The 23,394-nt window shown below is 39.4% G+C and overlaps 3 protein-coding genes and 2 non-coding genes across 8 annotated transcripts; 1 reads left to right on the plus strand and 4 right to left on the minus strand.

Annotated features, from left to right (window-relative positions):
* Positions 1–821: 821 nt before the first annotated feature.
* Positions 822–2,803, minus strand: LOC137950848 (uncharacterized). The gene is made up of 4 exons (XM_068797497.1): positions 2,740–2,803; positions 1,822–2,653; positions 1,489–1,738; positions 822–1,339 (listed from the first exon to the last, which is right to left on the minus strand). The coding sequence occupies exons 2-4, from the start codon at positions 2,598–2,600 to the stop codon at positions 1,157–1,159; spliced, it is 1,212 nt and encodes a 403-aa protein (XP_068653598.1). The 5' UTR covers positions 2,601–2,653; positions 2,740–2,803; the 3' UTR covers positions 822–1,156.
* A 129-nt stretch (positions 2,804–2,932) lies between these two features.
* LOC137950857 (large ribosomal subunit protein uL14) lies at positions 2,933–5,461 on the minus strand. The gene is made up of 4 exons (XM_068797510.1): positions 5,370–5,461; positions 4,743–5,027; positions 3,232–3,273; positions 2,933–3,129 (listed from the first exon to the last, which is right to left on the minus strand). The coding sequence occupies exons 1-4, from the start codon at positions 5,380–5,382 to the stop codon at positions 3,047–3,049; spliced, it is 423 nt and encodes a 140-aa protein (XP_068653611.1). The 5' UTR covers positions 5,383–5,461; the 3' UTR covers positions 2,933–3,046.
* On the minus strand, positions 4,166–4,284 carry LOC137965477 (small nucleolar RNA snoR137). Its single transcript, XR_011116079.1, has one exon. It is a non-coding gene; the product is annotated as a small nucleolar RNA snoR137 (small nucleolar RNA).
* Positions 4,478–4,623, minus strand: LOC137965471 (small nucleolar RNA snoR137). Its single transcript, XR_011116078.1, has one exon. It is a non-coding gene; the product is annotated as a small nucleolar RNA snoR137 (small nucleolar RNA).
* Positions 5,462–10,605: 5,144 nt separating the features above from the next.
* LOC137950863 (uncharacterized) lies at positions 10,606–22,259 on the plus strand. Of its 4 annotated transcripts, XM_068797526.1 has the most exons (11): positions 10,606–10,818; positions 10,971–11,072; positions 11,207–11,694; positions 11,794–11,995; positions 12,289–12,459; positions 13,456–13,556; positions 19,669–19,737; positions 19,843–19,883; positions 19,992–20,480; positions 20,579–21,157; positions 21,483–22,259. In XM_068797526.1, the coding sequence occupies exons 1-9, from the start codon at positions 10,651–10,653 to the stop codon at positions 20,066–20,068; spliced, it is 1,419 nt and encodes a 472-aa protein (XP_068653627.1). In that variant the 5' UTR covers positions 10,606–10,650; the 3' UTR covers positions 20,069–20,480; positions 20,579–21,157; positions 21,483–22,259. The 4 variants fall into 4 exon arrangements, with proteins under 4 accessions (XP_068653627.1, XP_068653621.1, XP_068653635.1 ...); XM_068797520.1 differs by having other exon boundaries at positions 20,579–22,259; XM_068797534.1 differs by having other exon boundaries at positions 10,974–11,072; positions 20,579–22,259.
* The last annotated feature ends 1,135 nt before the right edge of the window (positions 22,260–23,394 follow it).

The following is a 23,394-nucleotide window of genomic DNA, read 5'->3' on the forward strand; positions in this document are numbered from 1 at the left end:
ATTTATTATCGAGATTCAATCCCGAACCTCCCTATCATTCTTTTTTTAAAAATGTATGCATAATTTTATAGATAATTTATTTGACATATATTTTATGTAAAGTATTAAATGTAGGTTAACCTCTAACTCGGCTAGAGCTCTAGCTCGAACTCGAACGTGGTTAAAATTATTAAGCTCGAGCTCGATTACAATTTTAGGCTCGAGGCTAGGTCGGTTCGAGCTTGGTTACAATTTTAGGCTCGAGGCTAGGTCAACTCGAGCTCAAGTTCGAAATCTTTAAATCAAGTTCGGCTCGAACATAGGAAGGTTCAGACTCGGCTGGATTCGATGCTACCCTTATGCTCAATTTTAAGTAGAGATTATGCCCAATTTTATGTAAAATATATGCCCAATTTTATGTAAAATGTATGTCCAATTTTATGTAAAATATATGTATAATTTTATATACAATTTATTTGATATGTATTTTTTGAAAAATTTTAAATATATGTTGGAGCTCGAAACTCAAGACATATAATTTTTGAAAAGTTTTAAATGAATGTTGAAGCTCAAGTTAGGCTCAAACTCGGTTAAAATTATTGGGCTTAAACTCGATAACAATTTTAGGCTCAAGGATAGGCTCTGCTCGACTCGATGCGACCCCTAACGATGAGAACATCCAAAACAAAAAATCCTTGTCTCCTTGCGATGAGTTATTTGCTAAATATTTGTCATATTCAACTTTTGCAGACTAAGAATTTAAATTTCAATTTAGATTCTCAACTCACCGCCTCATGAGAATCCACTAGGGCCAATAGAAGGCCAGGCCTTCCCAACCCTCTTTTGCTCTTTCCAAGTGCCCTCCTTTTGGTCATGGTAGAAAATCCTTCACATGTAGAGAGGGTGAAGGATTTGAAATATTGGAAAAGAAGAGGATTTTTTCCCATGAGAAGCTTATAATTTCTTGAAATGCTCAGATTTTAATGCTTCTTTCTAAGGGTGTAATCTTCGAGTAGAAAAACTTGGAGAAGTTGCTAAATACAGAAGAAATACAGAGAATAAAAGGAAGGAGAAAATCGTGCAAAAAGCAAAAAAAAAAAAAACAGTAAAAGCTGAAATCAAAGAGAATGGACTGAATATTTATTCTATCTGAGACCGAAATTGAAACTGAATATTTCTAACAAAAGTCCGTTGTCCAGAATTCGGAAAGCGATTCCCTGTTATGAGGTTTACGGAGGAACCCATCATGGCAAGAAGCAGGTACTGCAGGCCTAATGCTTCCCGGATTCAATGGGAAGAGAATCCTGTAATACCCATCCATTATAGCACTCAAGTTACATGTCTCTGCAATTTTTGGAATCTGTCAACATAAATCACTCGCGTAAGTAGTCGAAAAATTAGCACTGAAACGACCTCAAAATTTTATCTATGGTGCAGAAGATTAATGGAAATTTTAGGTAGGCAAACTGTACATCGATCAGTCATAAAACAGAGAAGGAAAACGCAGACCTGATAGATTTCGCGAGTGTAACCATGAAGATTAGGGTATTCGATCAGCTTCATCTTCGTGCACTTGAACAGAACGTAGTAGACGAGATCGAAGCGTATCAAAGTGGTGAAGAGGCAAACATCAGCCAGGGTCATAACATCTCCGCATAAGAACCGTGAAGTAGCTAAATGAGCTTCCAGCATATCCAATGTACTGAACAGATTATTAACTGCTGCATCGTAAGCTTCCTGGGTCTGCGCAAATCCACATCTGAACCAAAGAAACCACGACAATTAATTCTAGATACTATCTGCGGGACACTGAATAATAATAAGAATAGAATCGAATTTCACCTGTAAACACCATTGTTGACGTTTGGGTAGATAATCCCGTTCCAGTAGTTAATTTTCTCCTTCAGTTCAGGTGGGGCGAGGTCCAGAGTCGAATCCCCTGCCTTCCCATTGAAACCCGAATTGAATAATTGAACGATGTCGTAACTCTCGTTGCAAAAAACATCACCCTTGTTCACATCCCAGAGCATCGGAACCGTGGATCTTCCACTGTATCCGCCTTTCCGGAGCCTGTACACCTCTTTGAGGGTCCGGCGGCCGTTGGCAAGGTCGGAACTGGGAGCGAGAGGGCCGATTCCGGAGCCACGAAACTCCCAGGAGCCGTCAGTGCCAGGGGAGGCAATGGAGACTGGAACCGCTTGCTCGAGGTTCTTGAGGGCGCGGACGATTAGGGTTCGGTGAGCCCAGGGGCAAGCAAGCGCAGCGTAGAGGTGGAGGTTTGGAAGGGAGGAAGGGGAGAAGGAATCGAGACGGAAGGAGGAGGCGGGGCGGGAATAGGAGCCGGAGGGGTCGGAGGGAGCAAGCTGTTTCATCATAAGGTGCCATGCGGCGTTCCAGGAGGTGCGGACGGTGGAAACGAGAAGCTGAGGAGGGAGGGATTTGCCCCAGAAGAGCTGGGTGATGCTGGTGAGAAGGTCGGTGCGTGGGGGAGAAGGATGTTGCTGCAGGGACATGGATATCGTTTTTCGACAATTCGAATGGCCGTTGGTTTTGCTTCGGTATTCTTTCTTCCCAAAAAGGCCAAGCGACCGACACGGAAGAGAAGACGCAGAGACGGCCATTTCAGAATCTGGAAACTGTTATTTGCTGCTGACCCCCAACACCTCCAGAAATACTGAGAAAGTCATTCAGACTCAAACGACCCTTATAAGGAAATAATATTCAATATTTTCCGTGAACGAATAAAGCAAAAGATTATACCAGACGCATGAATAATTTCCTACTGAACTGAATAATCTCTGTGAAACAAGATTTGCAATCAAACAGGGTGCCTGCTTGAATCCCTGAAGTCATCAATCATTCATCTTTAAATCACATTTACCATTAGTAGCAAAGCTAAAAATCCTTTTGTATCACAAAAAATCACGAGTCGTCAACCACTTTACTACAAAACTATCGAGAAAATTACCTCACTGCTTTGAAATAATCTAATGTGTCAAGCAAACAACTTCAAAAAGAAATCCTAAAACAAACTCTTTTGAACGATTGTCTCTCTCTCTCTCCTCACTCAGACGATAGCATTGGCAGCACTGGCAATCCTAGGCCACAAATCAGCACATTCTTTTCCAATAGGCCCTGTAATCGCTGACCCTGAAACCCATACAGACACATTGAAAGGAAACACGAGTAAGGCTTTAATGCAACTGGGTATTAATTGGATTTTACACAATGTGGACTACAAGGTCACAGTACCTTTCATTTCTCCCTTGGGATTCACGATCACGCCTGCATTATCTGCAAATGACGAACACATTAAAGCTTAGATGAAAGTTATTTTCAAGAGATGTTTGGACTATGACTATCGTGACCCATATTCATGGCCATTAAGCTGAAACCATTCACGAACATACAATCATGGCTAGTAAAAAAGAGTGACAAATACAATAGCTACTTCAAAGTAGAAGACCCAACACACGAAGACCTTGCACTGTTACAGGAAAATCAAAATTACAGAAAAATCATTTCCTCCTTTATAGGAAAATAATTTCACTATCACCATTTTTTCTTGTATTTGTGCCTTCTTTGTTTATTTTTCCTTTAGTTTCCCCTATCGAAACAATAAAATACTTAATTTCTTATCCTTTTTAACTTTTGTGGGACAAGAACGGTTGGGATAACAAAAAATTTCATCCCCTGTAACCGGTACAAACACCATAAAATTTTGGTCAGAAAAATATTTTCTGCTTCAACTCTTCCCAATAATTTCCTACTGAACACCACCCACTAATTCCAGAATAGTAGTTTTAAGTCTTGAATCATGTAGCATGATTCCATTAACCAGTAGGCACACAACCCAAAAATTTGGCTTCACAACTGGACAATGGGCATTCACTGTGAAAATTACAGACTTATAGTCATCAAAGGCAAGAAAATTTTCCATATGACACTAATCTCTGAGTTAACAATCCTGATGCCTTTCAAACTAGATGGAGGCTTCCATAAACATAATGAAGATCCTAGACAACATCAGTAAGAGAAGTTCACATCCAAGAAATACATCAAAAGGTGGCATTACTTAATTAGGCTGGTTCCATGAAAATTGAAATTCAAGGAAAAAACTGGAGCCTTAAGCATCAAGCAGCACCTGACAGCACATTCATGTAATAGGTAAAGGATGTATTTTGAAAAGTTTACCAGGAGACAGGTAACACAATGTAAGGGCAAAACCATCATGCTGTTTAGTACTGGCATCAAATTGAAATGCAAGGAAAAAACTGGAGCCTTAGGCATCAAGCAGCACTTGACAGTACATTCATGTAATAGGTAAAGGATGTATTTTGAAAAGTTTACCAGGAGACAGGTAACACAATGTAAGGGCAAAACCATCATGCTGTTTAATAATGGCATCAAATTGAAATGCAAGGAAAAAACAGGAGCCTTAAGCATCAAGCAGCACCTGACAGCACATTCATGTAATAGGTAAAGGACGTATTTTGAAAAGTTTACCAGGAGACAGGTAACACAATGTAAGGGCAAAACCATCATGCTGTTTAATACTGGCATTAGGGGGTGGCATTCAATATATGCTTCTCACAGTGAGCAAAGCGACTAAAATAAAGATCACTCGTCCAGTAAAGAAGCAACTCGCATAGTCACTGCTCCCAAGGATTAAGGATTAAAAGTTCCAAACAACAAAAATGCATACTTACAAGCAAAAACCAGATAAAATAGCATTAAAGACAGTAAACAATAAAAGCGTCTACCTTCGAAGTACATGAAGACACCATCCTTTCGGCGCCAGGGCTTGCGCTGGCGAACAATGACAGCGGGCATGACCTTCTTACGGAGATCGGGCTTTCCTTTCTTCACAGTAGCCATAACCATGTCTCCAACACAGGCAGAAGGGAGACGGTTGAGTCGACCCTTGATTCCCTTCACGGAAATAATGTAGAGATTTTTAGCTCCTGTGTTGTCAGCGCAGTTCACAGTCGCTGCCACCGGAAGACCCAGCGACATACGGAATTTGTTTCCGGCGCTTCCTCCGCGTCCTACGACAATATACAAAGAAAATAAACCATATGAACACCGGACTCGTTATTCACTTGTTGAAACAAAATGAAACAAAGCCTCTTTCCTAGTTCATAATTTCAAGTTTGCTCTCCAACAAAAAAATCCCCCAGATCGAGACAGCCTTAAATTCGAAATATGTTTCTGCTTTACTGATTAATAGATTTGAATAAGGGATCACACAGGAACCATAGGAACAGTTTTACCTCTTGGGATTAAACACGCAAGCAAAATTCAATTTTTGAACAAAAGCTAAAATCCATGAATTGTATAACAAGAACAAGACCCTTAAAAGGTATAACTAAATGGTGGAAGGAACTTACCTCTCTTCGACATTGTTGCTGCTGGAAAATCCGCCCCAGCGACCAGGAGGCCTTGCTAGAAGCGTTTTTGTTTTTATAGTTCCATCCTAGGGTTTCTCGAGTAGCGCAAATTTTAAGTATCTAATTACTAAGAATGCCTTGCCTTTTCATAAAATGACGTGCTTACCCTTTGGATCCAAGGGGCCAAGATTTATATGCATCGGCGAGAGGAGGGGCGAACCATTTACTTTGGCTTGGCCGGGACCCACAACTCGCTTTAGGTGTTTGTAACCCCGTCACTATGTTTGGAATAATAATGGCCAAATTCTTATTTTTTTATTTTCTTTTCTTTTCCATGGGTCCAAACAGATTTCTTTTTCTTCCTTTTCTTTTCTCTCCACTTTCTGTGTTCCAAACATAGCCTTAAGAAAGTGGTAAAATGTTCAATTTCTTCGAGTCACATTGAAGGATTTTTCGGTTGCTGATTATTGCCAGCATTGGTTATTTTGATGAAGAAGAAAGTATACGGTAGCCCCAACATATTATATTTCAGTGATTACCTTTTCTCCCCTTATTTGATATTTTTACTCCTACCATTTGAGAGTCGGTGCCCTATGTTGGGACACCGTGATAGAGGAGTTTATTACTACACTTTTGACCAATGCCTAAAGACACTTATAGAGGATAAGAGTGTGCCCCAAGATGTATTTTTTTAGCTACCCTGAGAAAGTGGATAGACTTTGTGTCCCACATCCAACACGAGTCAAGTCTATTATTCGCCCAATAAGTATTTTTTTAGCTAACCTAAGAAAGTGGATAGACTTTGTGCCCCCATAGTAGGGCTACTTTTTTGCCTGTGAAATTGAGTGAAAAATATTTTTGACTATGGGCATTTGACTAGAGTATGGAGTGATGTCTTACAGCTAAAAGTGATTTTACTCTCTTATATATTATGCCAATTGGATCTCTTGGAAAATAACAAAAAATCCACCAGTTTGAGGGGGAATATTGAAAGATATGGTATACTGCTATTTTATATAGGAAGATCATATACAACATCTACAGTAAATTGGGCGTTCGTAATGTTCTTTCACCCCCAGCTTGAGAGGGAGTGTTGGAAGATGAACCCAAGCCCACACGACTAAGGAAGGACTATAAGTCCAAGTGTGTGTAGGATGGGTTCAAGCCCACAAGACCAAGGAAGGCCCACACATCCAAGAGAAATGGAAGATGAGCTTAAGGCCCACAAAACCAAGGAGAAGGGTCATACAGTGATGACATTATGGTAAATAAAGAGTCGTCTCATAAAGATGACCTTGATGTAAATAGTTTAAGTTTCAAGGGTATTATTATAATATTATAATCTTATTCGTTTATAAATTGAGCCTCAAGGGGGAAGGTTAGGGCACAAGTCCATAACCTATTTCTTCTTCCTATTTTTTCCCAACATGTATCCTTTTTTCTCCATGAGTTAAATCCATGGAGTCCTGAAAATCAACAAATTTTCAAATTAGTTCAATTAAGTTTTTTTTATCATCAAAAACAATGTGAGAGTCAACCTGTCAGAGTGGTTTCGTCCACTCTTATAGGCGATAGCTTTCCGCACCTAACATATTGGTCTGTTGGGTTGTATTGGCTAGTCGATGTCATGGTATCAGAGTTGAGCACGCCACATCCCGCGTTCGAATCCCATGAGAGGCGGACAAGAATGGGCGAAGTGGGTGTTAGAGTGGTTTCGTCCACTCTTGTAGGCGGTAGCTTTCCGCAACTAACAGATCGGTCTATTGGGTAGTATTGGCTAGCCGCTGTCATGGTATCGGAGTTGGGCACGCCACATCCTGCGTTTGAATCCCGTGAGAGGCGGTCAAGAATGGGCGGGGTGGGTGTCAGGGTGGTTTCGTCCACTCTTGGAGGCAGTAGCTTTCTGCACCTAATAGATCGGTCTGTTGGGTAGTATTGGCTAGCTGCTGTCACAACTTACAGTCAATAAGAAATATTTAACTCTTTGCTCGGGGGCTTTTCAAATCACAAATCAACCTCTAAATTTTTAGTACAAAGTATGAGAGCCTATTGGAGTAGTTGTTTTTCTTCTAGAAGTTGAGAGAGGTAAATCTTGGGTTTTAATCTCTTTAAATACTTTAGTTCTCAATGTTCAATAATTGAATCATTGGGCTCAAAAATAGACATTTTGTCCTTTTTGAAATATTGACTAAACTTAATTAAAAATCTCTAAAAAATACTTAAAATCATTGTATTTAACTGTTAATCACACAGATATGTTACTCACAAAATTTGAAGACTTATCTTGATTGAATCTAAACCTTCAATCTCATTTCATAGTTTTTTTAACATATTATCTTATCGAATCTTATTTAGTTGGTCAATCTTCTTCAAGCACTTCTTCTTGTTCAACTTCATTTGAACTAGTCATTTGGTCAAATTCATGAAAAACTTCTTATAGAAGTTTATCTATCTCAACTCCTCCAGTCTAATGATATCATTCGGTTGACTTTCTTCATTACTCCTCATGGTTCATATCTTCGTTTCTTCGTTCCACAAATTTAACGGTTGACTCCTAAGTAAAAAGGTGGAGTTGATCTACAAGACCTTATCATGGCAAATACATTTCCAGTTGACGTTTGAAGGGTAAAAGCTAGCTCCAGCATATCAAATATGCCAAATAATATTAGAATTGGAAAGAAGTAAAAAACTAAAGGACTCAACTAACCTCACAACTTAAAATTTCTTGATCCACATATGCATTAATTATAGAACAATTAACAGTTTACAAAGAAATAAGATATATCTTTTACCCATTTCAATTACAAAGTAATTGCTATTATTTCTACTACTCAACAACTTTTTAGGCTGAAAAAAATAGAAACAATACAGAGAACATAGGGGCTCAAGAAACTTGGAAAGAAAGGTCCACATGTAACCCAATACACTATTAAGAAAAAAAAACAAGAAACTATGATATTCTAGCCTGACAGTTTTCACATGCATATAACTGTTAAACGCCTAGCCAATACAACCCAATAGACCGGTCTGTTAAGTGTGGAAAGTCAAGTACCTAACCCATCAGTGGACCAGGGGTGGACGAAACCTAACCCAGGTGGACCGGAACCACCTAGTTCTGACAATAACAAATACATATATCGGTAACTAACAACGACAGTCCTCAGAGCATTGATTTTGTTCAAACTATTGAAGGTTTTCTCGCAATCGGAGCTCCTCATGAAGACCACCCGAGCACATCCCAAGTCCTCTAGCACTTTTGTCTCTGATTTATTAATCAAAGCTCCTCATGAAGACCACTTGAGCACAACCCAAGTCCTCTAACACTTCTGTCTCTAATATATTAAGCTCCCCAAATTTGTCAAATATTACAATCAAATCTTCATTTGAAGGGAAAGTGGTACCTTGGTGAATGGCGACTGGACCACCTCTGTTAACTTCCTTATGGTTTGTAGAAGCTCTCTCTTCAGTTCTCTTTCTAGAAGCGTTGGAATTCTCTTCTTCTCCTAGCTTCTGTATTTTATGTTCCGCTTTACCTTTGGTCTCCTTGGTCCCTTCAGAATGTTTATTTCCCTACGGCATAATATTCTTGGGCTCGATGAATGATGATATCTTTTTTTGACCAAAAGACCTTCTCTTCCACTATGATCACTTGTTAAAGATCAAAGAGCAAGAACATTGATCTTCCGATTTTTGCAAGCCCCAAATCCCCAAACTTCGAAGGTTGCCACTGTTGAATTTCTGAATCCCCTAAATCCATAATTCCCCGAATCCCCGAAGTGTCATTAAATAATGAGTCGGCTTGCGAACTTCAGAACCGAACCAAGGTTTGCTCGATCTCAACTTGTTAACTTAAACGAACTTGATCTCGATCTCAAATTCGATTTGAGATTGAGATGAATTGAACTGAACCGAGCCGAGCTGAGCTTGAGCTACTCACGAACTGGCTCGGTTTGATGCCACCCCTATGTACGAGGGATCTGTCAACTTTAGAGTTTTTTTTACTTAGAATTGGGACCCTAGGACTAGGGGTAGTATTGAGCCAAACCGACTCTCAAGCCACTCAAGTTCGGCTTGAAAAAACTTTGCTCAATTTTATTTTTACTTGAGCTCAAACTTGGAATAAGGCTCATTAAATATAGCAAATCCAACTCACCTTTGTCAATTCGTGAGCCAACCTACTAGCATAGATTTTTTTACAAAAATACCGTTTACTCTAATTGCTCTCGTTAGTTTTCTCTTTAGTTTATTGACGATTGGTCTTATTTACCTTAAACCTCAATGATGATCAATAGTTCAACCCTTTCAAGTTCCTTTACATTCGAGGTTGGTGCTTACCCATGGAATAAACTTTATTGATGGAGAAATTCGCTCTTTCTATTACATTTATCAAACTAACTATTGTACATTAGAATGTTCCTTTGCAAAGTCTTAGACTCCTTTGCAATAGCATATATTAAACTCATCACCAAATGCTCTCTATTTATTTTTAGAATTTTTTATTTTTATAGTTTTAGATGTACGTTGAGCTCGAACCCCACTGATGCACCCAACCCCCTTTAATATGTGGGTCATGCTCGACGCTGGCTGTCGCCGATGCCAGAGCCTCGGCGCCCGCAAGCCTGAGTGCGGAATTTTTTTTTTTAAAAACAAAAACAGAGACTCTAACTGAAACTGAGACCGAAAAGAAACGAGTCTCTCAGAATCGAAACGCTGGATCAGAAGTATGCTCTGATACCAACTGTAAGCCATAAACTTGAATTTCTAATAACAACATGAAATTCATTATGAATTAAATGGAAGATAAATCGTACCTCCTTTTATACGCTTCAAATTCTTTCGCTCTGTTTTCTCGGTGCTTCCGATCTCTGAGCACTCACGGCGATGGCACTGAAGGGGCTTGAGTAACGAGACAGGGGACCGAAAAACTATTCTTAACTGAAGCCAACCTCCCATCAAGGTTCATGGCTTCGTGTTACCGAGGGAGTTGCAACTACCGGAAGTTGCAACTGGCAGAAGTTGGAGACCACGTTTATGAAAAAACCGTTTCTCATAAAAACGGTTTACAGATTTTCCGAGTCGGAAAACCTCGTTCGGCTCCAGACCCAGTAGGTCACTGATGTAGTGATGTTAAACATCATTAGTCTATTCTAATTCGTCATTTTCCAGTTCCATCGACACAGCACAGCAAAAGAGCAGAACTACGTAACTGCCTCCCTTCAACCCCAGTTCAGTTCCTTCTAAATTCTAACTACGATTCGGGACTCTCTCTCTCGACTGTGGAATGGGCTGGTCGCATCCGGAGATATCTCTAGAAGATCTTATGCATTTGATTAAAGGATTTCTTGACATTTTAATTCTGGCTTCAGGGTATCAATCATCTGGTCTTCCAGCGATGTGGGATAGTGAAAACATAAGAAAAGCGGTCAGCTGGGGCCTGTTCTTCGAAGATGTAAGCACCCATAACGTTCTTCAGCGTACAACTCAAGTTTTGGCTCTTTAAGCACTAACTCACGTTCGCATTTGTGTTTTCCCGATTTTTTTGGTGTACGATTATTTTATCTTAGAGCGATCTGTGTCAAAGCAAAATGCAATATTTTTTAGCAGGTATTAGCTCGTTTACGCAATTCAGATGATTACGTCCAGTCGTTGAAAGAGCTCGATGAAGCTCTGCTCGAGCTTCGGTCTCATCCTCATTTTCCTCAGGTGCTGAAAATGATTCTCTTGGTGTATTAAGAGAAGATGCGTATTTGATCGCTTTTTCTTTCGTTTTTTTTTTATTTTCTTTGTTTTTTTTTTTTTGGGTGATAAAGTTAGGATTTGGGGTGTTTAAATTGCAGGGGCTTTCACACCTATCTTCTGCAATTCTTACTAGGGCAAGAGACTTTATTTTGGGGCACTTTCTTCAATCTGTACATCTGGGAGATGCACATGTCAGAGCTCTTCTATCCGCAGCTGTCGAGATGGATCTCAACGGCCTCAGTGAAACAGAATCTGACTGCCTTAGTGCATATACAGAGAAATTGTCTTCCCAAATAAAATCGCTACATCTGAGCCCAAAAACAAATGGTCCTGAAGGCTTGAAGAGGACCGTTGATGTTCCTGGATCTCCTTCAACTATTCAATATAAGAATGACAGGCATCAGTCCTCTCACGATCAGTCAAGCTTTGTTATTAAAGAGCTCTTGAAGAGGCAACGTACTATGTCAAGCGTATCTTCGGCTGATACAGCCCTAAGTGTGCTTTCTGACATTGTCGCTAAGAACAAATGGGTTGAACTCCATAACGTCCAAATTGCAGACCAACCATTCAATCACGGTTCTCAAGTGTAAGCCGCCTACTTGTTTAGTGTCTCAATGTCCAAGTGATGTCCTCGTTGCAGGCGCATTCGGGAGGAGCTAATTTGAGATTGTCTGTTTCTAATCAGAAATGAGAAGGGACAGATACGTCTTGTTCTGTGGAACCAGTGGAGGTCAAAGAATCTGTCATATTTGCTTGACAAAAGAACTGTTCGATTGGTATCTGGGGCCCGCTTGATTTTCTCAGCACCTAAGGTTCAATGGTCTCAGGTGTTTGAAAGGTTGGCAATTTCAACTGAAGCCCATAATACGAAGTTGCTTGAACTATTAGTAAGTCAATTAAAAGTAATATGACTTGCCCTCCTTTTTGTATTTCTCTCACATTTGAAATAATATTGCAGGTTTGCTTGTACTTTTATTCACTCATTGCATCTTTCAGAAATCTTCTTCTTTTTGAGTGTCCAAAAATGCGTTAACAAATTTGCCTGTCCGTGTTTCCATTGGTAACTGTAAAAATTATCCTGCAGGGCTCGTCCTGTTAGGCAACATTTCCAGTTGGTAGAGTTCTACAGTGGAACTTTTCATTTCTGTAATTTCTGATAAATGTAAAAATTATCCTGCAGGAGCTTTCCCTGTTAGGCACCATTTCAAGTCGCTGGAGTTCTACAGTGGAACTTTTCATTTCTGTAGCTTCTGATCAGCTCCCTATTTCTAAGCAATTTAATGAGATTCATAAGTCCCTTCAAGGAGGATATGAATATCTTCATCCTAAGGAGGATCTCATGAGTATAAAGGTGAGGGATGTGAGACAAATACTGCAGTTCATTTGACTATAGGAAAATAATTCAAGTTGGGATATTTTCCTACAAATTATTCAGTAGTTTCTATGGATGTGATAAACTAGTTTTATTGTGTCAGGAATAACTTCAAAAATTTTTTGGACATGATTTTTTTTTTTAAAGCAACGAGTGTGTATTTGACTTGCTTTTGAGGGTGTAAATAGAAATTCATGTAACTGACATGTACACTCTTGCTTATAGATATATTTGTACTTACTATTTTGCTGTTGTTACCTTAACTCAAAGGAGATCAACAACTCATATTCTATTATACTAGCCATTTTATCTGCTGAAGTCATTCAAACTAGCCTTTGAACCTAGGTACCAGGATTGCCTTCAGCAATGCATCTTTAGATTGTAGTGTCAATTAATTCTATCAAGAAGCCAAAGTTATAATATTTTGAGCATCATTTGTGGTTAAAATTTTCAGGCCTGATAGGAATGAACAAAATAAGGATGAGAAGTATTCTACAAAGTGACTAATTGCAATAACTCAGTTGAAAAGATACTACATATTCTCCACATTTTTCTTGGTACTACACCATTCAAGTAACATGTATAATCTCTGTATATGCTCTGTCATTATTTTGATTGAACAATTACTTTAGGCTCGTGACCCACTGTTTATTCCATGTGAAGCATGTTGTGCTGTACATTTTGAAGATTCATTGCGGTATATAATAAAGTGGAAATATGTTGCCTAAAATAGTTTGCACTTCTGTGCAAAAGAATGCTGTTACTTGGAAATCCTAATGGTTGAATTAGAAGTTCCTTGGTTTCAAATCTTTCATTTCCTCTTATAGAAAATATTACAGCGTTCGGGTGAGCTCGATTTGCTATTAGTTTTAGTTAATGATGAAATCTCATCGCTTTGTAGATGAGCTCATAGTTTTTTCTAGCATATATGAGACAAGACTGTCTTGATTATCTATGTGTATTTATTGTCAATAGGAAAATGACATTCTTGAGTATGTGATGATGTTATTGGACAATCAAGTTGACCTTCTGTGGAAGTTAACCCCTGTGCTTGCTGCAGCAGCAATTCCTTCATGGTAATTTGTCTTGCCTTCTTTTTCTTCTTCCTGCTACTACTAATACTACCACTAGTACTATTGTGTTTATTATTATTCTAATTTAATTAAATTTTTTTTTATGATTTTTATTTTTTTTAAATGGTGGAGGCTTTTATTGAGCTTGAGAAATAAAAATACAACAGATTTCAAGGGGCTCAACATGCTATAAAGGAAAGGAGTTCCAGGTTACAAGGAATGGGTGCGAAACACTCTCTTTAGCTAAGATGCTGTCTTGAAATTTGCAATCCTTAATGTGTGCTGCCATGCAACAACAAAGGCCTTGCATAAATCTATGGTTTCTTCATAAATATATCTGAAAGGCCAAAGAGGCTTGGAACTCCGTTTCATCCAACTAATCACTATAGAAGAATCCCTTTCAACAATCAATGGGGTTGAGAAATTTCCAGACTACAGCTTGCAACAGTATTTTACTCCCTTTCACTCTAAATCGTATTTTGTAACATTACAGGTTTTCTCTTTATTCAAGTCCCTTCTGAATTGGAAATTCTGTTCACCTTGTGTATCCCCTCTAATTCTTTTATTAGTTACCTCTTTGTTCATCACAAGAGTAAAAAGCTGTGGATATTTCACTTTGAGGGCTGAGTTCCCTAGCCACAAGTCTGACCAAAAATTTGTCAAGTTGCCATCACCAATATGGATTCTCATGAATGGCTGTAAAATATGCTGATATTTGATAATGATTTTCCAAATACTTGGAAGTTCTATATGTTGGTGTCAACACAAGGAACTAATAATGTTGGTTGAACTTTGCATTTAGAACCTTCCTCTACAAGGAATCTTTTGATGTTGCAAACCTCCAAAGCCACTTTGCAATAAAGGCTTCATTCATTAACTTTAACTTGTTGATACTGGGACCCCATCAGTTTTTCTTTTATAAACATCGTACCATCTAACCAATGGATAACAGGAATCAGACGAGCCTCACCAAGGAAATTTCCTTTGCATTGCTTCCAGCTTGTTGAGTTTGGGATGCTGGTCAAAGTAGATTTTATCAATGTGGTTCTACCAGCTAATGAGAGAAGTTTACCTTTCCATGAATCAAGCCTTTTTCAATTCTTTCAATTACTGGACTCCAGAGGAGCTCATTGGGGGCGATTGTGGAAAAAGTGGAGCCCAAGATAACAAGATGGGAAAGTCAGCCCTTTGCAGCCCAACATTGAGGCAAAATAAGATTTTCACCCAAAACTTCATTTTTCCCAATTTTTTTTTCTGATTAGACACGAATTCAAATAAAGATAACATGATTTTTATATTAAGTACCTGAACCATTGAACCTTTGAAAGATCATACTATGCCATTAGCAAACTGGAGCAACGGGTCAAGCAAATCTGCATTTGTAAATCTTAACCATGATATCCAACCATTTTGTTGTGCTGTTGGAAATACAAACTTAGCACTTCAGTGTCTATGTTGAAAAGAAGAGGGGAGAGGGGATCCCCCTGTCTGAATCCCCTTCAGCTCTTGAAAAACCCTTTGACTGTGCTGTTCACTAGTAGGGAAAAGTTGGAGGAAGATATACATGACTGGATCCAGGCCGTCCACCTTTGGCAAATGCCCATTTTTCTTAACATGAAGTCCAAAAAGTCCCAATGCTCTCTATATCTAGCTTGACGATAACTCCTTTTGTCTCTTCTTTTGTATGACTCAACCAATTCATAAGTAGTAGCCGAATCAAGAATTTGTCTCCCCTCTACAAAGGCATTTTGTGATTCATTAATCACAAATGGTAGAGCTACTTTTAGTCTTCTAGATAGCACTTTTGACGATCTTATAAGGGCTTGACACTGGGCTGATTGGATGAGAATTATGAGGGCTCACATCTTTTTCTTTTTTGACATCGGGGCAATGAAAGAAAGGCCAAGGCTTTTAGCACTAATCCTCTTGTGAAAGAAATCTTCAAATAACTCTATAATGTCTGATTTCAGAAATTCCCAACTTCTCTACACTCGGTGTTCTAGCCATCTGGACCTGTAGATTTATCTATCAGCACTGCTTTTAGGGCTGCTTCAACTTCATCAAGTGAGAAAGGCTTCTCCAATTCCTAAACAGTTTTTTGAGGCACTGTTTTAAGCAGTCAATTCTCTGATTCCAGCCTGTTTGGATTACCATCTCAATATGAATCTGTAAGAAAGGCAACAAACTCCTTTATTATGACATTCTATCTGAAATAAGAGAATCATTTCCCATTATCGATGAAATTCTGTTTCTCTTTCTGTGGGTTGATGCAGCATAGTGAAAAATGGTGTTGGCATCATTCTTCTTTAGCCCCTTCTACCTGGTTCTTGTTTCCAATAAATACCTTCTTGGGTCACTGATTTTTCATATTCGTCTTCTAGAATGTCTCTTGATACAATCTTAGTGTTTGATAAAGTTTTTCTTTCTTCTTCCGAATCCATGCTTTGAATTTCTTAAAGTATATGAGCTTTCATTTTTGCTAGTTTACACCATTTTTTTTTGCACCAGTCTTTGATCTTAGTTGCGTGGGAATAGTCCCACATTGAAAAGTCTTGAGAAGAGTTTTTGGCTTATAAGGTTGACCATTAGTCCTTTTTTTTTATAAAGTTGACCATTAGTCCTCCTAATTGCCTAGTCATTTTAGAATAGAATCGGGCTCAATCCAATATTGGTATCATAGCAGGATGTCTACTTGGGCTTATACCCAATTTATGCTCTATTGTGAGTTCATGCTCTATTGTGAGTTCATGCTCCATGTGTGTTGTCCACGTCTCAAGCCCATCGTGTATGTGTTAGCCTAGACATGAGGCCGTAGTGTTGACTGGGAATAATCCCATATTGAAAAGTGTTGAGGAGGTTATTGGTATATGACGTTGAACAATTGGCCTCCTTATTGGCTAGTCAATCTGGGATTGTGTTCAATCCATCAATCTTCATTTTTTGGGCATTTGGTTTCTTACCAAAATTTCCTTCTGTTGGTCATTCCCATCAACTTCAGACCATCATACTTTCAGTAGCTATGGAAAGTCCTTTTCGTGTAGTCAAACTGATTCAAATCTGAAGGGGGGAACCCCATGACTCGGGTTGAGTCTCAATTAGGATGGTAGAGTGATTTGAAATAGGTTTGCACAAGATTCTAGCTGCACCATCAGAAAATTGGTCCAACCCATCCTGCGAAGCTAAATATCCATCCAGCTTGCATGAGACAATGATGTGCTGTCCATTGGACCAGGTAAAGTATTTACCTGAAAGTGGAATATCAATTATCTGCAATAAACTGAGAAAAACTTCTCATTACAGCAGAGAAAATTCCATCGTTATTAGAATTTTTGTTTGCAAACTGAACGACATTAAAATCTCCTCGTAGTAACCAAGGTATGTTCCTTTTCTCAATGGTTTGAGATAATTCATCCCAGAACTCAGACCTTTGGGCTGGAGTATGTGGGCCATAGATTGAAGCTACTAACCAGATAAACTGATCTGATTTTGATTGAAATGTCACTACCACAGTAATTTTCTTCAATGTATCCATTTAGGTTTATAAACTTTCATCCTATATTACTAAAATGACCCCCGCAGAGCCTCTAGAATTAATAGCAGTCCACCCTGGATTGGGCTTATGCCAGAGATCTCTGATAATGGATAGCAATGTAGTCTCCAGTTTGACTCTTGAATCAATGCTACAGAAGCTTTTTCCTGTTTGAAAACTACTCTTATAACTGCTCTTTCTCTTAAGGACCCTAGTCCTCTAACATTCCACGAGATCATATTCATTGAGAGCTAGGGATGGATTGAAATGCAATTTGCTGAGGATATTAGCAACTGCGCTTGTTGAGCCCTATAGCATGGCCAAAGTATTTGTGGAGTCCTGCAGTCTTTTTGTACACAATCTGCCATTTCCTACTTTCAATATGATCTTCTGGATCAGGATTGGCATAATATTTTTCTACTCTTGTGCTGCTGCTCTGAGTCCTACTTTGGGTTTCTTTGCTGTCCGAGCATTTTACAGAACTGGAGCTCGAACAAATTGATCAATTTCTTCATTCATATCCACAACCACTTTTGAGCTTGTTTCTGTTCAATGGAAGCCCAACTGATTTTGTCGGAGTTGATTGAGCATGCTGCTGAGCATTGGTGAACCTGATTGCAATTCAAGCCATTTGAGACTGAAACAGGGGTGTCAAAGTGAGGAACCCAGGATTGCAGGGTCACTTGCTGGAGGAAGATGAGAAACTCTTCTTAGGTCATGCTCAGCACATGTTGACTGTGTGGCTAGCTTGGTTTCCATACGGGTTTGCTGGCTTGCTTCCTAAGTAGGCTGAAGGTTTAGTAGATTTGCTTCGGGTAATTTCAGGCCCAACTCTGTAGTTTGTTTACTGTGGGGATCCAGCATGGTCTGGGTCAAGGTTAGCTAGCAACCCATTTTAGTCGGCAACAGGGATAGGGCTTGGATTTGTTTCAAAGTGGGTACTCTATTGACTAGAGGAATTCGAGCCCAACTCTAAGTTTGAATTTAGATTAGAGCAAACTTGAGGCTCAACAGGGACATTTAGCCTATTCACATCATTTAATGTTTTTTGCAGCTTTATCAGGAAAGACATTTAATTCATCGTCAACGCTCTCCCTTCTTCTCCAGTTCTAGTGAGAAAAGCCAGCTAAACGTAGGTCCAACAAGCAACGCCTTTTTGTTTTACAATTCTTCCTCACATATCTGGTAATACGCCATCCTGAAAGGTTTCTGCTTTGCTTTGTATCTGAGCTGTTTGAATCAGGGGTCCCTAGAAATTGTCACATGGTAGGAGAGAGTCCTCCCAAAATTGGTAGTATAACCTTATCCAAGAAAGGGGCTAAAGTCCGGACTTTTACTCTGATGAGATCAAGCTGTCTCTCCATCCATTCAAGCAACCTGTCTTAAGATACTCTCCGACTAGGGTTGCAGGGGTAAGTTCTTGATTGTAACCCATGCTTTCTCTTTACTCCACTGGTTGTCAGGCAACCATTATTTTATTTCAGCCATTTTTTTTGCCCAGAGCTCTTTTGCCTAGTTGTAAGACATGCTCCTTCTCCCTGGATGGTAAAGATAATAGCCAACTTTTGTCACCGAAGTAATGAACCCTGGGTTCAGTCATTGTATGCCAGAGATTAAGAGTATTCTCTTCCACCCAAGCTTCCTCTATATTTTCATCCTCGACTTTGAGGATAAGGCACCTGCTAAGCATTTTCTGTCTCTCTTTGATGAAGTCCGGGTCAGCATTGATTGCATAACTGGTCATTGAGGATGGAGCAGTTTCTTGCATCAACAGAAAGGTTGCTTCCCTTGTAAAGCACAACAGTTCTAGGTGAAGCCTGGAGCGGGGCGGGGGGGGGGGGGGGGGGGGATGACGCAGGTAGTGGTTGGAGGTGCAGATGACGAACTTGTTAAGTTTGTGGGCCCGATGGTACCTGACCTCATTCAGTTGGTAGCAAGATAGGTGAGGGACAGGTATTTAAGATTTTTACTTTAATTTCAGTTAAGAGTTTTTGGAAACCATTTCCATCCATTTTCCACTGCAGCTCTCTACAGAACAGTGAACTATCCAGGATGGTGAGCCTGCACCGGCATCAGTAATCTAGCAAAGGAGAAACCTGCCGCTCCTCCAGCATGAATCTATATCTCATGCTTTCCACCGAAAACGTCTTCTCATCCATTTCCTTCATTTGACATGCAAAAACTTTTGAGAAATTGAAGGTCTTCCAAAGGGAATCTGATGAAAGATCGCAAGGGATCCGATTTCATTGTGAATTTCATTATGAATCCTGAATTGAAGGAAATTATGTCCTTGTCGACCTGACAGGTTCCATCACAATGAAACACAGACGATTTCAATGAGTCCGGAACATCATGCAGCTGTGTCTAGCCGGCAATCACCGGTGGTGGAGGTGTGGACTCACTCTGCATGCCTGCACCCGCACTCACTCCTTCGCTCATCTCTTGACCATCTGCCATTTCAATTTGACTGTTTTATGATTGATTGGCTGTAAATCTTTCATCTGGATCATCTTAATATACCTGTAGGAAGAACTCCAATTATAAGTTTAGCATTTGGTGTTAATGGATGTTCAAATGTGTTTTCAGGTCAACCTTGTTCAGACTATACTTAAATGACATAAACAAGGCGATGAAAGGAGATTCTTCCATCATCAGGTTACAAAAATACTATTTTTATAGTATACTGTGATTTTATATATGACATGTCCCAGTGTGTATCTGGACCTTTTGTGTGATCTTTGTGAAATTCTCTTATTGCAGATGCTGCAGTTGTAATCAAGAGAGAAAGGAACACATAGACTGTAAGACTGCTTCATTCACACATAACGAAACTATAATTTCTATTTTTAGGACACTCAACCAACTGTAGACAATTACGGAACTACAAACATGTTGTTGTGTTTTTGTAGGCCAGCTTGCTGAAAGGATTTGGTGCCTCCACATCTTTCAAGTTAGGGGGTCCCAACTCTCAGCTGCCTCAAAATGATTCATGATGCTTAACTTTGAGACTAAACTTAGGTGAGCTCCCTCAAGAAAGATCCATAGGTACTGGAAAACCTGACCAAACTACCAGAAAGAAGAAAAAAGATGGAGCTGGAGAAGATTTTCTCAGGCAACTGACAGTTGCAGCGGATAGTTTACTGTGGAAAGGACAACGATGGCCCATCTGTAACGGCATGTCTGTACTGTGACGACTGGCTGATGCGACTGAGGACAGATGATCAGGGTTCTGGTAGGGAGAAGATGAGTGGACTCGAATCAACTTGCTGAACTCACAAGCAACCCATTGGTTGGATTCAGAAACCTAGCTCCCATACCTTGCAAACCTAGAAAACTGGTTACATTTACATTAAATACATGGGTCGAAATAAACCCCAAATTGCACTCCTAATACAACTGTAAGTACTATCATATTACAACACTATTTTATATGTTACTCACAATACAGGAAGGATTTTCATTTTAATCCTGATTGGATTGTCATCCTCATCTTTAGGTCCATTTGGTGAGCAATCCTTGTCATCCTGACATGTTTGCCGGCCTGTGAATTGCTTTCCTGTTCCTTATATTCTCAAGCAAGCTTATTGTAAAAGGACAGCAACTTTTCAACTGTGGATTATCCTGACTCATATAGCTGTCATGAAGGTTGGGGGCCCTTTGTAAATCTACAAGATCCAGTGACTTCCTGGTTTCTGATGATATCACCAAACCACTGTCATAAAGGGCTACCAAGTTGGCATGCTTTATAGCTAGAAGCATCTTGAAGAAACTCAAAAACAAGGGAAGAGAGTCAAGTTGAAGCCATCAAAATGGTCTTCCTAGTCACCCTATGCTCTCCTTCCATCTACCTAGCAGTCAAAACCTCTGTCAAGCTCATATTCTTGTGTTCCTTGCATATATCTAAGCAAAAGAAGCAATTCCTTTTATAAAGCAAAGACTCGCTAAATCCTGAGGAGCAGGACACGATATCAAGATTCGCATCACGGGAGGCCACATCAAATTGCCTTTATATTCTCCATTCACCTTTCCACATGGAGTTCGGTACCCGTATCTTCATCCTATCCAAATCTCGGAGGTAAGAAAAGGCACGGAAACTTTCTAAATGGCTTCAGAGATTGTTTATTTTATATATCTTATCCTACTTTTGGAGGGGGGGATTCTTCATATTTGTGATGATAGAGGACATGAATGAAACTCCAAAGTCCCCATCAAAGATGTTTTTCTTTTTCTTCCCACTATCAATAAACCTGGACGGGCGAGAGAGAGTGAGGGGACTGCAGGGCTCCATAATGTCTGGTGCAGATTCTTTCCAGGAACAAAACAAATGTCGCCAACCCGTCATTGACGAGTGGGCAACTGGCACTGGATTTGAATGCTTATTTAGCCACAAGCTCTTGCAGACACTGCCCAGAGAATTTCGTTTTCTGCGAGGAGCTGCAGAAGAGATTTTCGAATCCTGGGAGCATAAGGAGGATCCAAGTCATGAACTGTTGCAGAAGGATCGGAAGTAGGGAGAGTGGGGTGACCCTTTTCTGCGTGCAGAGGAAGGTGGTGGTTCACTGGAGCTTGTCCTCGGTCTGGAGGCAACTCGTTTGGCGGTTTAAGTCACAGTGGAGACAAGCCCTGATGTCACAGAAGAGCAAGGGACGGTTCAGCTACGATCCTCAGAGCTATTCTCAAAATTTTGACGATGGCTTCCTGTCTGAGCACACCTCACCACATTCCTCTTGCCAGTAATGATACTCTTTTTCCAGCCTACAGGCCTGAAGCGTCATGGCGTCTGCCAATGAAATGTAAGTGGATTTGAGGAGAGAAAAATGGAGGAATGAATCCAGAGCTGGGTTTCTCTTCTAAACCAATTGAACTTGGGGAAGAAAGTGATTTTTCTCACGGCGAGGTGACAAATTCCTCCAAAAGGGTGATGTGATTAGTGCTTACGACGTTCTTATCGGCGTACTTGAGAGCAACGATTGAAAATGTTGTGTGGAGAAATTTTGTTTTTCAAGATGGGTCCAGCCGTCTTAAGTAAATTTTACTCGTATATGAATGAATCAGATCAACTCAATGCTTACATATATGTTTTAGCAGACATGAACTTCATTAAGAGTCCACTGTAGCTCAATTGATTGGATGATTGGTAGGAGTTTTAGCTGACACAATAGAATAAGATGTAAATAATCGGGTAAAATAGTATATGAAATTACTTATGGATAATTGTAGTAAGGAGTGTTGGGTCCAATGAGGAACAAAACTAGAGTAAGAGCAAAAATGTTTGTTAATTTTGTTCTTAATTTTTTAGTTTTTAGTTTTAATTTTGTTCTTAATTTTGTTCTTAACACCCATTTCGAAGATGAAGTTCATGTAGATGCATGAAATGAAGATAAAGATGAAGATCAAATTTTATATTTGTTGACTAACCCCCCCTTACTCTTAATTTTGAATATGTTTACAATCTTCATTGTCATTCAATGTGCTCAGTTAATTTGACAAACGAATATACATGCACTAGTATTCAAGTCTACCAAGAACTAAAGGGTTTTATAGTTTTACAATCCTATCTTGGATTTCTATTATGTTATGGTTGTCAAATACACTTACCTCAAATTGCTTATAAAACCAATTACAATGCTACCCATATAGAATCTTACACTACTCAATTGACTATAACAACCAATTTATAATGTACGCCCTCACATAGATATACAACAATACTCCAGGCATATAACCTAGACTCATAAAGGATTTTTCAATAACACACTAGGTAATCCAACCTAGACAAACTTACACCAATTTATTAGGTACACAATGCCCAGTCCACAATGGGATTTTCTGTGGCGCTTGCCTATACAAGGGCTTATGGCTTAAAATAATAGTAAACAAAACTTACCTACCTTTTCCCACGACTATAACAACTTCCCTCAATTCACTTGAGGTAGGGAATGGGTATTGCTTTGCCAAGGAGTGACCAAATGAGGTTACATGCTTTCACTTCAATACAAATATAAACTTTCAACTTTCTTTTTGGAGAGATAACCCTTCTCCAAGTAAGATCCAAGCTTCCAAATCATTGAGTGCGTAAATTAAAGTGTATGGATCTTGATGGAACTATGAATGCTACAAAAGTGAAAAAGGATTTGGACAAATTAGAAGTTTTTCTCTTCAAAAAAGGGTAAGATAAAAATTGAAGCACCAAAACATTTTTCCAAGGGTTGGTATGCTAGTATAAGCTCAAAGAATACTCCCTTACGAGTTTGGGAGCTCATTTATAGGTTTCCTAGCCAAACTAGTCATGTTTTGACCATTTACAAAAAA

The sequence above is a fragment of the Aristolochia californica genome, unplaced genomic scaffold (genome assembly GCF_029961685.1).
Source record: "Aristolochia californica isolate CCGP_79_NKW_82.1479 unplaced genomic scaffold, dmAriCali1.0.hap1 SCAF_1, whole genome shotgun sequence".
Classification (NCBI taxonomy): Eukaryota; Viridiplantae; Streptophyta; class Magnoliopsida; order Piperales; family Aristolochiaceae; genus Aristolochia; species Aristolochia californica.

Coding starts and splice junctions, on each gene's coding strand:
- LOC137950848 (XM_068797497.1), bottom strand. CDS start 2,600: ATGGCCGTCTCTGCGTCTTCTCTTCCGTGTCGGTCGCTTGGCCTTTTT. Junction 1,739..1,821: donor GTCAACAATGGTGTTTACAG/GTGAAATTCGAT, acceptor TCTTTGGTTCAG/ATGTGGATTTGCGCAGACCC. Junction 1,340..1,488: donor ACACTCGCGAAATCTATCAG/GTCTGCGTTTTC, acceptor TTATGTTGACAG/ATTCCAAAAATTGCAGAGAC.
- LOC137950857 (XM_068797510.1), bottom strand. Junction 3,274..4,742: donor TGTCTTCATGTACTTCGAAG/GTAGACGCTTTT, acceptor CGTCATTTGCAG/ATAATGCAGGCGTGATCGTG. Junction 3,130..3,231: donor TCCCAAGGGAGAAATGAAAG/GTACTGTGACCT, acceptor TATGGGTTTCAG/GGTCAGCGATTACAGGGCCT.
- LOC137950863 (XM_068797520.1), top strand. CDS start 10,651: ATGGGCTGGTCGCATCCGGAGATATCTCTAGAAGATCTTATGCATTTG. Junction 11,996..12,288: donor CGAAGTTGCTTGAACTATTA/GTAAGTCAATTA, acceptor ATTATCCTGCAG/GAGCTTTCCCTGTTAGGCAC. Junction 19,884..19,991: donor GAGAAAGGAACACATAGACT/GTAAGACTGCTT, acceptor GTGTTTTTGTAG/GCCAGCTTGCTGAAAGGATT.